Raw genomic sequence first — 13,854 nt, 5'->3', positions numbered from 1 at the left:
CACCGGCTCCTGCGAGAGTAGGCTCCTATGGCCTCCCGGGTCTATAGATTCTGCCAGGAGCTTAGTTCAGCGCGGGCTTCTCATGGTGTCACAGCCTCCTTTGGGTGCACCCACCTGCACTGGCGTGAGGCCCTGCACAGGCGGCAGGTCCATCTCTGCTGCACCGTGGATCTTCTTGGGCTGCAGGGGCACAGCTGCCTCACCATGGCCTTCACCACGGGCTGCAGGAGACACTCTCTGCCCCGGCGTCTGGAGCATCTTCACCCCCATCTTCTTCCCTGACCTTGGTGGCCGAGGGTTCTTTCTCTCACACATATTCTCACTCCTCCCTCTTACTGTTGTTGCCCAGCAGGCTGTGGTATCTTTGTGGTATCAGAGATTTGTTTTTAAGACCACAGTCGCTTCAGCAAGAAGTTTGGCTTCGCTAAATTGGCTTGTTCTATTTCACATTAAAAAAGCACCAGAATGGGCGACTCTTTGAAACGATGTGATATTCTGTATTTTACTTGGATGCAGTAGAGAGAAAGAAAGGTGTTCAGCCTGGACAGGTCATGTAGCAGCATCATGCTGGTGTCCCAAGCTGGAAGAGCAGTTGGCAACTGTTAAAATGTAACATTCCATCCTGGCTAACAACTGCTCTCCGTTCAGTTCAACAGTTCAGCCACATGGAGAAGGTACCACATGCTTCCTTCAACTATTTTTTGTTTTAGCTACACTATCCCACTGAGTTTTATGTCATCTGAAGGTTTGGCATTTGGAAGAAAACTGTTTTCAGGATTAGATGATTAGCCTGGCTGCTGATAACTTTAATTCAAAGAAGTACTTGCATTCCGCCTGGTAAAAATCCAGGGATGGTTTTAGGGCCCTTGGTTATTCCATCCATTTTTAAGGATCAGGGAGTTAGGTGTTAATGCCTGGGAGATGGGCTTTGTGTCCCAGGGGGTGGCTCAGTTGTACTGACTACAATCCAAAAGTTTTTGGAGATGGTGCTCTTAGACATAGCTGTTAATGTCTGGAAGTGGGAGAAACCTGCTTCCAAATATTCCAATATTTTCAAGTATTTGGCCTTGTTTTAATTTAAAAAATTACTCAGAAACTCATTTTGAAATAACCTCCAACCTGGCATTTACAGTTCTTAGGTGGAATGCCATTCACATCCAGGATATAAGCCTGAGTTTTCGTATTCAGGGTAAATCTCATGAGCCCTTACTCTTTGGAATTACAAGTTTATCATATGTTTGAGAAAGATACCTCAGGTTGTAAGGATAAGTGAATTGCTTCATCAGACATGGTGCTAAAATCTATGAGCTCTGATAAGATGGAGATGTGGAACAACAATTGAATGGATAACTAACTTGTGAAGTTAGTTATCCATTCAATTAGTTAGTTATCAATTATCCATAGTTAGTACAAGAAGTGACTTGTACTGTGAAAGTACTATCTCTGTTATATTGTGTAGACTTTTTAGCTGGTGCCACACTGATCAATAGAGGGACAGCAGCAGTATATGTATGAGTAAAGAAGCTATAATTAAACAAATCCATGTAGACAGTCTGTTAGTCCCATTAGGTTTTTGTTTGTCATCTTTAAAAACAGCTGAAGCTGAAAGATGTTGTGAGCAGTGTAATGGCAGTAGTGCCAACATCAAGTCCCAAATTTTTTAGTTTTTGTTGGGAATCTTTCTGGGTTTTGTTTCTTACCACATTTTCCCATAGATTCCTGTCCTTTTGTAGTAAGGCAGTACAAGCACAAGATTTTAACTTGTACATCACATTTGATTGGAGATTGATCTGATTTTTCCATTGTGCAGAAAAATAAACTCAGCCACATATCACTTAAATGACTCAAGAGATTTATTTTTCCTTCCCACCAGCTCATGAAAAGTCTGCAGTAAACTAAGTAGACTGTCTTACCCCTATTCTAATCTAGAAACAATTTTACATCACCAAACACCATTGACTTAACTCAGTAACTTTAGAGCTATCTAGAGCTTATGACAAAAGTAATAAAAGATAATTTGAAATGTTATAAACTATAAGAATGTGGTCCCACAAAATCTTGGTCATACATTTATAGCAGTGTGAACTGTCATTTATTCAATCCTGTGTTCACACATCATGTGCTAATTCATTTATTCATTTTGATTGTTATATTTTCAACACTTGAAAACTGTTTTCTCCTGCAGCAAAACTACAGCAAGTTTTCCTGTTTCTGGGAGACAGAGCCCGTAGGCTGTAGAAGGATAAGCTGTGACTTCTTTCACAGAAAACCCCGTAATATAAATGGACTTTATTTGCCACCTAGTAACAGTGAGTAAAAGTATTTTCTAAACAATTTGTTCATTAGAGTAATGAAATAGACAAAAACATCCTTCCTGTTCTTATGTAATATATAATGAGGTCAAGAAATGCACCATGACAAATCAATCAAGTATGATCTGCTAGCCCAGCAAGTTTAAGGGAAAGAAAGAAATTTGAATAAGATTGCCACGTGAATTATTTTAGCTGTCATATTAAGAATCTTCATACCTATTAGTGATATAAAAAATGAAGTCACATTTAGGTTTCTGAGATCCATGGAATAAAAATGTTGCTTAACTTGAATTCCTGATAGATTAAACCTCTCTAGTAGTTGAAATGGTTAGTATGCAGGTAATGATTTAAGACAAATCAAAAGCAGTGTGTGGGGGGAGGAGGAGGTTGGTAGGGACACCAATATCTGTGATAGAGCACAACATGTGTGGATGAGACACCCCTTGTGGAGATAATATCAGATTACAGAGCTGTTTGTGCAGATGTATTCCCAGTTTGTTGTTTTGAATAAAAATCTGGGGCTTGAACATTGGTTAAATATTACTGAAGTACAGTAATATTACAGTGTGTAAAGCAGCACTCTTACTTGTGGAAAACACCACCTTTACAAGTTGAGTTTTTTCCTCAACCATTTCTAAGAGGAACTCTTAAATACCAGAAATCCTGGTAGACAGCTGGAACCTGGAGCAGGATAAGAGTCCAGGGCAAACAACAAAGACAGCTGTCAGAAGCAGGAGTGAGGAAAGCAAGTCACCATGAAACCTGATGTTCCTGAAATTGCCCAGGAAAGTGTAACCTGTCATATCTGTGTATGTGGAGCTTAACTAAGCACACAGGATCAAGGCAAGAGCTGGAGTGCTGTTTTTCCAAGTGTCCATTCTGCCTTCAGCACAGCTCCCACTTACAAAGCACACTTTTGGCTGTGGTGGAAGTCAGAGACTGTACCCAAAAGATACTGTGGGCAAGGGTATCCTGTGCAAGAGCAGTGTCTGACAATCACAGCTGGAAAACAGACCAAACCCTTTTACTTTTTACTGAAATATGTACCAGTTCAAAGCCTGTGTGTGCCACAATAGCATTGCAGATACCAAGCCTCCTGCTTTTTTTTTTTTTTTTTGTTTTGTGATTTTTTCTTTTTTTTTTTTTTTTTTGTTCTTATGCTTAAAAATCTTGTTAAACTATAAGTTTATTTTGGCTTATTCTACATGGAGCTAAAAATAGCCTTTTCTGAACTCTTAGAAAGGCTCCATCAAGTTAGTGTTGTATCTTACACATCTCTTACATGAGGTACAACAAATCTAATTTGCAATCATGTTATGAGAATAGGTTTGACATTATATGCATGCTGCTCATAAGCAAGCAAGAGATGCACAAGAATAAAAACAACTGGAATAATAGAAAAATTCCCACACTTTCTTTTCGACTGGAAAATTTATCAAACTTAAATATTTTTAATACAATGTGCAGAATATTGTGTTTGAAAATCAGTCAAATTATCTTTTATAATTTTTCTTTTTAATCCATTGTATTTCTCGGCTCTTGGAATGTGTAATCCCAGTACTAAAGCCATTTTGATGAAAATATTATGTGTGGAGATAAATTCCTTAGGAAATGAATATATAAATTCCTTAGGAAAATAATTTATTTTTCTAATTTTTTTTTCTGATTCAGTGTAAATTATTTTTGTGTACTTCACATTCCTTTACAAAATCTACATTTTTGTACCTTGTAATGAGAGTTGAGATTTAGTTTGCTATTAAAAAAAAAGTCTTCAAATTTAAAATAAGCAATCCTGTGCTTGGCATTGCTAAATTCTTCAAAATGGATGCTGTAGGGATTGATACAGCATGTTTACAACTTTTTAAAATAGTGCAGTGATGAAAATGTTCCTCTTTTCAAAAGTCTCTATACAGCAGTGCCCATGTCCATTCAGAGGAGCTGGCACCTGTGTTTTTCATACTTCCTGGAGTTGGAAGGTGCTCTCTTGCCTGCCTCTGCACAAAATAATGTCTAATCTTGATAATGTTTTCAGAAGTATGCCTGCTGCTGTCAAGCTGGATGTGATGCTTTAGTTTCCTTTTAACAAAAGAAGTTTAATGTTCTTGTCTGCAGATGTCCCATTGAAACAGGATGTCCAAGGAGGCATTTTGCATCCAGCCCATCGTCAGGACTCACTCAGAAATCAAGACAATGTTTTAGTACCAATTCATCCTCCACTGATTATAAACCTCAGTGATGAAGAGGATGACGAAGAGGATGATGATGAGGATGATGACGAGGAAGACAACTGTAAGCAGTTTTTTTCTTTTATAAGCAAGTTGTATGGGTTTTGTCAGCTCTTGCAATGTACCTCACAACTGGCTTATTATAATAACCAGGAAATTTTTAGAAAATAGTTGAAAAGTTTTTTGAGATAGTTTTCAGCTAGTCTTTAAAATTTTGGGACTGGTAGTCACCAGATGTGAGCATGGCAGTATTTTCTAAAGCCTGCAATCCAATTCAAATGGCCATCAAAAACTCTTCAAAATTTTGGGATGAAATTACAAGTTTAGAAGGTACTTTGTTTCTGAGAAATTTTTGAACAAGGGCTGTATGCACTCATCAGTGAAGGTGAAGTCACAAGTTTTTTACAAAAGATAGTTGTGTGACTTTAACTTAAGTAATTTTTTCAGCTGATTTACTAAACTCTATAGGCAGTAATTTCTTAGAAAAAGTTATTCTTAAATCTAGCAAAGACAATTGATGCAAACTCTCCAGCAGTTGAACTGAATGTTTTGACATTTATGTGTGCATATATGTTAATACAGTTAAACCATTGACCATATCTCACTTAGAGATAAGAGACTCATAGGGATGGAACAAATGTCATATTCCTGGAGAGTGAACAATGAAAGAATGACCTACTTTCAGGGATGCATTCAGCAAATTACTGTGCTGCCCAACCCACTTTTCACTTTCCCACTGCCCATCAGGTTGGCTGGCAGACCAGCCTGTTAGTGTTTCCTAACTTGGTCTCAGCCTGAGTATGCCACTTAAACAATATAGAAAAGCAGGGCTTTGCTAATCTTCATAGCCTTACCTGAGAGAGATCCAGAGCACTCATTTCACCAGCTCTGCCAGCAGGCATTACAGGGCTTTGTAACTTTAGGCAGAGGTTTTGTGACAAGCACTCTCTGGTGAGACATTGAATGAGATTTCCTTGTGGGTATAAATGAAAGATTATTTTGAAAATGAATATTGGAGATATGTTTGAATTAACAAAAGTTTGCTTATAAAAATGTGTTTTAACTGCAATCCCATTCTACATGGAAATATCTAATATTAAGTAATCATTTTTCAGTCTAGAAGCACAGGTTGCAGACAAAACCTAAAATAACCAATGACAAAATTAAATTAATTATCTTATTTTATTATTAAGAATTGTTGAAGGTCTTCGTATGATTACCTTGTAATCTTTTACAAACATTTCCTGCAGATGTTTCTAGCTGGATGCCTAAGACTGTTATAGATATTGAAGAGGAAAGAGCAATAAGGGATATATGCTATAAATCTGGTAAATATGAAATTAATCTTTTTTTCCTTAAAAGCAATGCTTCCAATACAGTAAACTTTAGTGATTTTGTTTTTTCCCTCCTGGGGCGTGTGTAGGAGAGTATTATGGGATTCAGAATCCTTACAAACACCAATCAACAAAAACTGTGTCTTCACCATGGCAAGATGAGTTATTACCCTTGGAAACTACTGAACAAAACTTGCAGAAAGGCAAGTATTTTGATTTCTTTGGATTGTATTTACCACTTCTAAAACTGCTGTAACAGGGAGAAACTATTACATAGTTTGCACTTCCTTCCCTCTTTTTAAATTTAGTGAAAATAAAATATTGCAGAAACATATTTCTGTTTGTCAGCAAATTACACAAACACTTCACTCTTTTTTGCCATATATGTAGTCACACTTGTGCTGATGACCTGCATCAGTTGTGGATGGAAAAGGTAGAAATGGGCTATTAACCCAAGCTTTTCTGACATAAACAACATAGATTTTTCATATAATTTCAAGATAAAGATTTATGTAGTCTAATTTTAACCATCCTAAGGTTAGGAATGTAGTTTAAATTTCTCATCCAGGCTCTCTCATGAAAATGACGAGAGACAGGAACTCCATTGAATCTCCTTTTTATTGAATCACTAGGCAGTGCCAAAGGCTGAGATGAGCCACTTTTCCAGAGGCGCTCCATGACCTCTGCTGGCTATCTTGGGTGTCTTGATGTCAAAATGTAGTGTTAAGTCAAACTTTTCTATCAAACTAAATTTAGATTAAATGCCTCCTTCAAATATCTTGTAAAAGAGAAGAACGAAAGAGTTACATTTTGTTTTGAATTCTGGACTTTCTGACATAATTAGGGTCAAAGGAATACAAATTTATAAACATTTACCCCAGTTCTTATTGTTCATCATTTACTATTCTCTTCTAATTTCTAAATTTGGAATGTTTGTTATTAAGATAGTTTTGATAAATTCTTTCTAACAAATACACAGATATATTTAGTCTTTAGATGAGAGGCTCAGTGACAGATGTGTGAACATACCTTTTAAGAAGTGTCTTTATTTAGTGTCATCTATCATTAGATGCATTAATAGAAAAAGATTGATATGCTTCTCTAAAACAGTTTTTCAATTGAGTTCTCTGAGGCTTCAGGTACTATGATGACATGCATTCTGAAAATGCCATAAATTCCATTAGATAGGATTAAGAAATATAATTCATGGGAAGTGAGAAGCTCATGAACAAGCAGGTGATTTATAGATAGGTCTTTACATTGGAGCCATCTTTAGTCTATGAATTATGATATTTTCTTATTGAGCATGAAAGTTTGACATCGGTTACACTAGACAGGATTAAAATAATTAATAAAAGAGAAAGAAGGTTATGAAATGAGAGGTTGAGAGAAATTGCACTAAACTAATCAATGGCTCATTGGGGTGGGAGGAAGAGAATGTCAGTGCCATTATCTGTGCTTACACACAGCTAAACATTCTTTCTATTACCTTTCCAGGTGATGGTAACACAATTCCTACAAGATTTAATAATACAAGAAAAGAAAAGGAGAATTCAGAAAGAAGAGTGTCAATAGAGAGTATTCCCAGAACAGATCATAAATCCTTTGACAGTGGAGGTAATGTACTGTAGCATCAGTTATTTATTGCTGAATATCATGTGGTAAATAAAATAGCTAAATGTGCATGCATTAAACTTCCCCATTTTGCATTTGAGTTATTATATGTTCTTTATGTTCTAGACACTCATTCTCATGCTAAACCATTAATTATAACAATAAACCACAAACATTGCTTATGATTATATATTATGGTTATTTTAGGATTGCAGTGGAAAAAATCCTTTATGCAGATTACAGTTGATTTTGGGGAAGAAAAGGTTCTGTGGAGTTATGAAAAAGCAAGCATAGAGATGCAGACAAATTGGTTAGAGCCTGATGCTAGTAACACCAAGATGTGTGTTTGATCCCTGTATGGGCCATTAATTTAAGTGTTGGACTTGATGATACTTGTGAGTCCCTTCTCACTCAGAATATTCTGTGCCTGTGATTCTGTGACTGTCTGAAGTCAAAATGCTTCCAAAAACTCTTACTTTCGTGACACTATCCATAGATAAGATGAATAAGCTTTGTGTTTTTCTGTTATCATACAGAAAAAATAGCAAAGCTGCAGTCCTGCAACTTGTGTAACAGGATCCGATCCCTCTGCATAAACTGGGTTGAGCGATTGAGTTCAGTATTGAATCATGTCATTAAAGTTGAAGAATGCCCCATTCTCCTTGAATTCGCTTAATACTTAGTGATATTCAATCCTTTTTTCTTAAATATTTATTAATGATGAAAATAGCAATAATTGTAGTCTTTTTTTCTCCTTAGTTTGTCAATGCAAAATAGTGCAATACCATGCTAGGGCTGCTTGCTCCATCTTGAAGCAAACTGGTGTGTGTCTTCTAGCTCCAGAACTATTGCTCAGTAGAAATGAATCTTACATTCTACATCTTTTCCTGACATCTTTATGTACAAAAGTATTGTTCTTTTTTAGATATTCTTTATGTCTGTATAAACAGTTACCACTGAGCCACAATTCAATAATTGAATCTCTGTTCACAATTATATGTATTTAAAGCTTTTAACAGACTGTTTAACAGCTTTGCTTAGCAGACTATTTTCTCTAATTTTTGTGGACCTTATTAAATCAGATATTTGGTTTCAACTCACTTCAGCTGAAAGTATGCCATTTAAAAAGCAGACTCTGCATTGTTCACCTTTCCCAGGGTGCTCTCAAGTAGAGATAACTATGAGACTTTTCCTACAGGAGGTGGTGGTTCTGTGGTGCAGAGGAGCACATTTGTTGATGGAAACAGATTTGAGGCACTACCTCGGGAAAAAGAACCAATTACATCAAAGTATTCCAATGTGAAAGGTACTTCATTATTATATATTTGCAAATTTTTAGATTAGATTACTTTTGTTCCTCTGCAAGTGTGTTGAACATTATTTATTTTGTGTAAAACCAATCTGAAGTGAAATTTCCATTAACAGTGTGAATTCTTTCACTGCAAGATGACAGCAGTTGTTGTATGTTATGGTTTAATTCTGCTTCTTTCAGCCAGTTTGCATTCTCTGATAGATTCAGTTATGAGTCCCTGAGTTACTAAAGTCTTTGATGCTCACATTAGATCATGGGGAATGCTGTGTGCTTTCTACTCAGGACAAGTAAAACAGATTTGATTGTAGGTAGTATCTCACAGAACACAGGACTTAATAAAACCAGTAAAAATATAATTAAGGAAAGAGCATAATAGTTGTGATAGAGTATGTTTATCAAAAACTAGTCATGTACAGCAAATTAAAATACCTACACTAAAGACCTTAATGATAAGTTTCATCCTTTTCACAGGAGAGTTCCAGAATATATTTGTCAATTTACAAAATATTATTGAGAGTAGATTGTTATCCAGTTATTTCTTTGCAGTTTTAGAATAAAAGGGAAAAAAAAGGACAGATTTTGATCTTTAAACTACCCCGTAAACTGAAGCAGAGTAGAGCATCTCTGCCTCATTTTGGCCTGAAATGACAGGAACCAAAAGTGCTTATTTACATTAGCAGGAAAAAAAGGAGAACAAAACCCCATCTTCCCAAAGAGTAGCAGGGCCAAGAGAAGAGAACTGTGGTTACTTTAATATGCAACTTTCCCTGTGAAGTTCAGTTTGTAGTTTGAAGTGGGCTTACCTAGGCAACCAGGTTCAAAATTCAAATGCTGTTTAAATTTCTCTCCATCATTTGTAGCATTTTGTTATGTTCATGCACTGCACGTGTCCAGGGTGTATCCAGATGCTACAGGCAGAAGTCATTCGTGGTTCAGCCAGGCATCCTTTGAAATGCATGGATTGGCCTCCATGGGTTCAGCCATGGGTGTTCTAGAGGTCCACATAGAGAAAGGATGACCTGATTTTTGCATTTAGAGTTAATTTTTGAGTTGGTCTTCAAGATTTCTTCTGTTAGAGGAAATATAGACACTTTTGCTTTCTTTCTGGGGAATGACACTTTTAAAATAATTAACATCTGAAACTATGTTCCACCCCAAGGGACCTATTATGAATTAGGAGATTATAAAATAAAAATACCACAGTATTTTTGGCTATGAACATTTTTTGTGCTTTCTAAAAAGTGAATACATGTTATTTTAATCTCTCAGAAACGAACTACACTGAACTGGTAAAGAACCACCACTTTAAGGAAGTAAAGGAAAATAAAAGGATTTCTGAGGAGCGAAGAAATTCAGTTAATGCACTAACTGGCAAAGGTATTTTGAAAAAATCATCAGCTTATTTATTTCTATTTACAAAACTGTGAGATGTTTTAGCACTGTCTAGTAAATTTCTGTTCTTAGTGTCAAATATGGACAGCCCGTACTTGGACTGATCTATCTACAAAGAACATTTTTTTAATCTTTTTGGTCTTCAGTTGCATGCACTCTGTGAAATTTTGAATAATAGGACAACCTTTTTGGTTGTATTTTCTCCTTTAGGAATTCATACTCCGGACCCCAAAGTAAAACCAGGTTATCAACAAAGGGGTCAAAGTAAGGAGGATGAAACTGCTTCTTCCAGTCCATATGGGAGAGACACTGGAAGATACACTCATCTAAATTCTCCAGAACCTCGACGATCAGCTTATGTAGTCTACCGGACTGTCACTCAAAAACCAAAATTCAATGGACCTACAGGTGGGTTCCTTCGTACACAGAATTCTTAAAATGCCTGTCTGTCTTGTGCTGCTCTCAATTGGGCGCCGGCAGCTGAATTAGTTATTTATGCTTAAATACAGGCATGAGTAAATTTGATCAAGCATTATTTTCACAAGTAGATTTCAGCCATATCCATAGGCAGAAATGTAAAGATTTATAAAGCTTTACAGTTTGTCAGACAGAATATTCATGAGCAATAATTGAGCCATCTTTACAGTAGGAATTCATGGATGCAATGAAGTGAATTCAGTGGGGGTCAAAAATATAGTGATCCCTACTTTTTACAGCATGTCTTATGTGATTTATTCTTTTCAAATATTTAATAAACCTTAAAAACTCCACCTTTAAGTTCTTATTTTATTCTAACTACTTATAGTAGAAGTATGTTTTGCAGTAGAATTTCAGTCGTGTCTCGAGAAATGTTTCTTGTTCAACCTTATTTTTCCCAGTAGGAAATATGCTGCTTGCTTTGCAGCATATATTTCCATAACTGTGATTTCACTGGAGATTTCATGATTATGAATTTGTATTTATTTTCATTATTTAGGATTATTTTTTTGTCTTGAATAAACAAGGGTTTGGGTCATATTCACAATTCTGTATCAATTCAAATGCAGTGTAAATCTTTGTTTTTTAACATTAGTATTATTTTTTTCACATTAATTATGTTGGACAGAGGACTGAATCTATTCTTTCTGCTGCTCATAAAGGATGGTACTTTCCTTCATCTTACTCTACTGTCTTCTTGATGGTACATGCTATGTCATTAATTTGACAAGAAGCCTACAGGTGGGATTCTGAGTCTTGCATCTTTCTTTCTGGCAATCTGCTTCAGATTTATTACACCTCTCACTTTATTTTTATCTTGCTAATATATATATAGCCTTACCCAGTCTGGTACATCATTTGGGCTTTATTTGAATTTTCAGTTTCTCTGTTCATGGTTTCTCTGGCTTATTTGTTTTTTCATTTGTCACTTTGTCAACAGATTTAGTGGTAAATAATTTAAATAATCAGAAATCAAAAAAGTGATTTCATCGTGGCAGTTTCAGTCATCTCTCTTAAGCTGGGCTTATTCTCCATTTTGAGGTGCCTCCCTGTCTTAATTTCTAATAACAGGGACCTCCTTCAGACAGAGTAATGCCTACTTTAAGGTGAATAAAGTAAAGTGAAACAAATTGCAGCATTGGTGCTTTGTGTTGAGGACAAATAGGTGTGTCTTTTTTCTTTTTTCTTTGAATGTTTGCTTTCATTAAATGTGGACCAGGTGGTATAGAGATTATGTAGAGAGAACATTCTTTATGTGAAGAATGCATTTTATTAAATTTCCAGGTTAAAAAAGGATAAAACATTTTTGAAAAAATGGAAATCAGCATTTTTCTTGTAAGAGCAATCATTCAAATTTTTGCTGCCTTTCTTTTCAGCAGTACCCGAGTCCTATGGTCAGAAAGGCTCCAAACAAAAGAATCAGCCTGACACCAATAGGAGATTTTGGACACAAACAGAAAACTATGGTAACATTTACACATTCTGTATAAACTGAAAAATGTAGGATTATTTAAAAATTAGTAATTTTAATTAATTGCATTAAGAAGGAATTAAAAAAAAGATATTAATAATATTCATTTTAAATCAATTTCTTAGAAAATGGCTTGTGATTAGGCAGCATTTTCTGAGGCACAATCAAATGTCTATCAAAAAGCCATAATATAGCCTTGTATATACAGGGCTTTCACAAGCCCTATAAAACAGAAGCTGTTGATGTCTTCGGGAAGGTCTTTAGCCCAGGAACATTCCCTTTGTTATAAGCAAGGATGTTGATAGCAGAATCTCCTCTTTTGGAAGATCACATGAGTCTCATAGAAATGCTACAATATTGCAAATTGTCCATTAAGTTCTAGAGAGAGTCTGCCTTTAACACTAGCTTGTGTTTCAGAGGCAATGTCTGACTCATCTGGTACATTAATTGAAATTTCAGCCAATGCAATATTTAATTCACATATCAGAATAAGGGACTCTTTCCTGAAATTGTGGCTGAATTTAGGAAACAATGTGTATGTTTTTCCTACAGGCAAATATACTTCAGGATCTTCTAATTCACCGGCTTGGAGGAAAAGAAATCCACAAGCAAAACCATTCTCTAAATTTAAAATAACCACTCAGGTAATTGATAGAAATGGTTACAGTTCAGCCTTCTTAGGAGAATTGGCCCACCTAGAAAATGTAAAAGTGCTTGTATAACTTCCTCATTCAAAATCTGTGAGATTCTGATCAATGTTGAGTAGCTGAAAGAGCAGTTAATTGTTTTGTTTTCAGTCATGTACCTTTGCCTGAATAACTAACCTTGATTTCTGTTTCTTTCAACAATAATGCTCATATGAAAGCAAAGTGTGTACTCTAAAGTGAAGTGCTACAAAAAGCAAGTTTTGGATTGTAGCACCAGACAAACACAGTAGAGGCCATATGAGTTTGATCTATTTCTCTGCTGGATTGTTCTTGAAGCTTCAGCAATGGCTGAACAATAACCAGCTGAGGTCTGAAGCCATGAAAGGACTCAGGCTGCTAAATGTTTGCAAGATTCCCTAAAGACTATTCCTGCATCTTACAGCTGCTTTGAAAGCTGAGATTAGAACCTCTATCTCGTGTTTCACGTTGAAATGTTACTTCTTAAAATGTTTCTGAAGGAGCATGTAGTTTTACTCTAAGAAATTATGCTCAAAATTTTGTGTATATCTGTTTTGACAGCAGAGTAAAGAAGACATGGAAGTGAATAAAAAAGGAGAAAAAGAAACATCTAAAGGGAAATAAGGAAATTATCAACTCGGATGTGATAGAAGATGAAGAGAGATGAAGAAACTACAAATTCCAAAAAGAAGGTGCAGGAAGGAAGCACACTATAGTGTTTCAAAACTGGTTAAAAATTCTTAAAAGTATGCTCTGCATGGTGACATATAAAGATCTATATCCACTATGTTTAATCTACTATAAAATTTTGGCACTTGAAGTTATTTTTACAGACCACGGCTCTACACCATAGACTGATAGTTCATAGAGAAAAAAAAATCCCTAAGCAGAGTCTTCCCCTATTTTATTTGATAGATTTTTAAGGAATAATTCCTAATATGAATAAATACTATTAGTTATACTTAGCAGTTTCAGAGGACTTTTAATGTAAACAGCAATAGTGGAATGCATTCTAGAATGTGGTTTGCTGGTACAAAAGCCAGATTCCTACA

At 35.7% G+C, this 13,854-nt stretch overlaps 1 protein-coding gene across 1 annotated transcript; it reads left to right on the top strand.

The window, feature by feature from the left end:
- Positions 1-665: 665 nt before the first annotated feature.
- On the top strand, positions 666-13,426 carry C1AH12orf50 (chromosome 1A C12orf50 homolog). Its single transcript, XM_050969905.1, has 11 exons — positions 666-674; positions 2,186-2,309; positions 4,425-4,601; positions 5,788-5,865; positions 5,961-6,074; positions 7,369-7,488; positions 10,067-10,174; positions 10,400-10,597; positions 12,046-12,132; positions 12,690-12,781; positions 13,367-13,426. The coding sequence occupies exons 1-11, from the start codon at positions 666-668 to the stop codon at positions 13,424-13,426; spliced, it is 1,167 nt and encodes a 388-aa protein (XP_050825862.1).
- The last annotated feature ends 428 nt before the right edge of the window (positions 13,427-13,854 follow it).

Source organism: Serinus canaria, chromosome 1A (genome assembly GCF_022539315.1).
Source record: "Serinus canaria isolate serCan28SL12 chromosome 1A, serCan2020, whole genome shotgun sequence".
Lineage (NCBI taxonomy): Eukaryota > Metazoa > Chordata > Aves > Passeriformes > Fringillidae > Serinus > Serinus canaria.
This window is presented reverse-complemented; position numbering and strand designations above follow the sequence as displayed.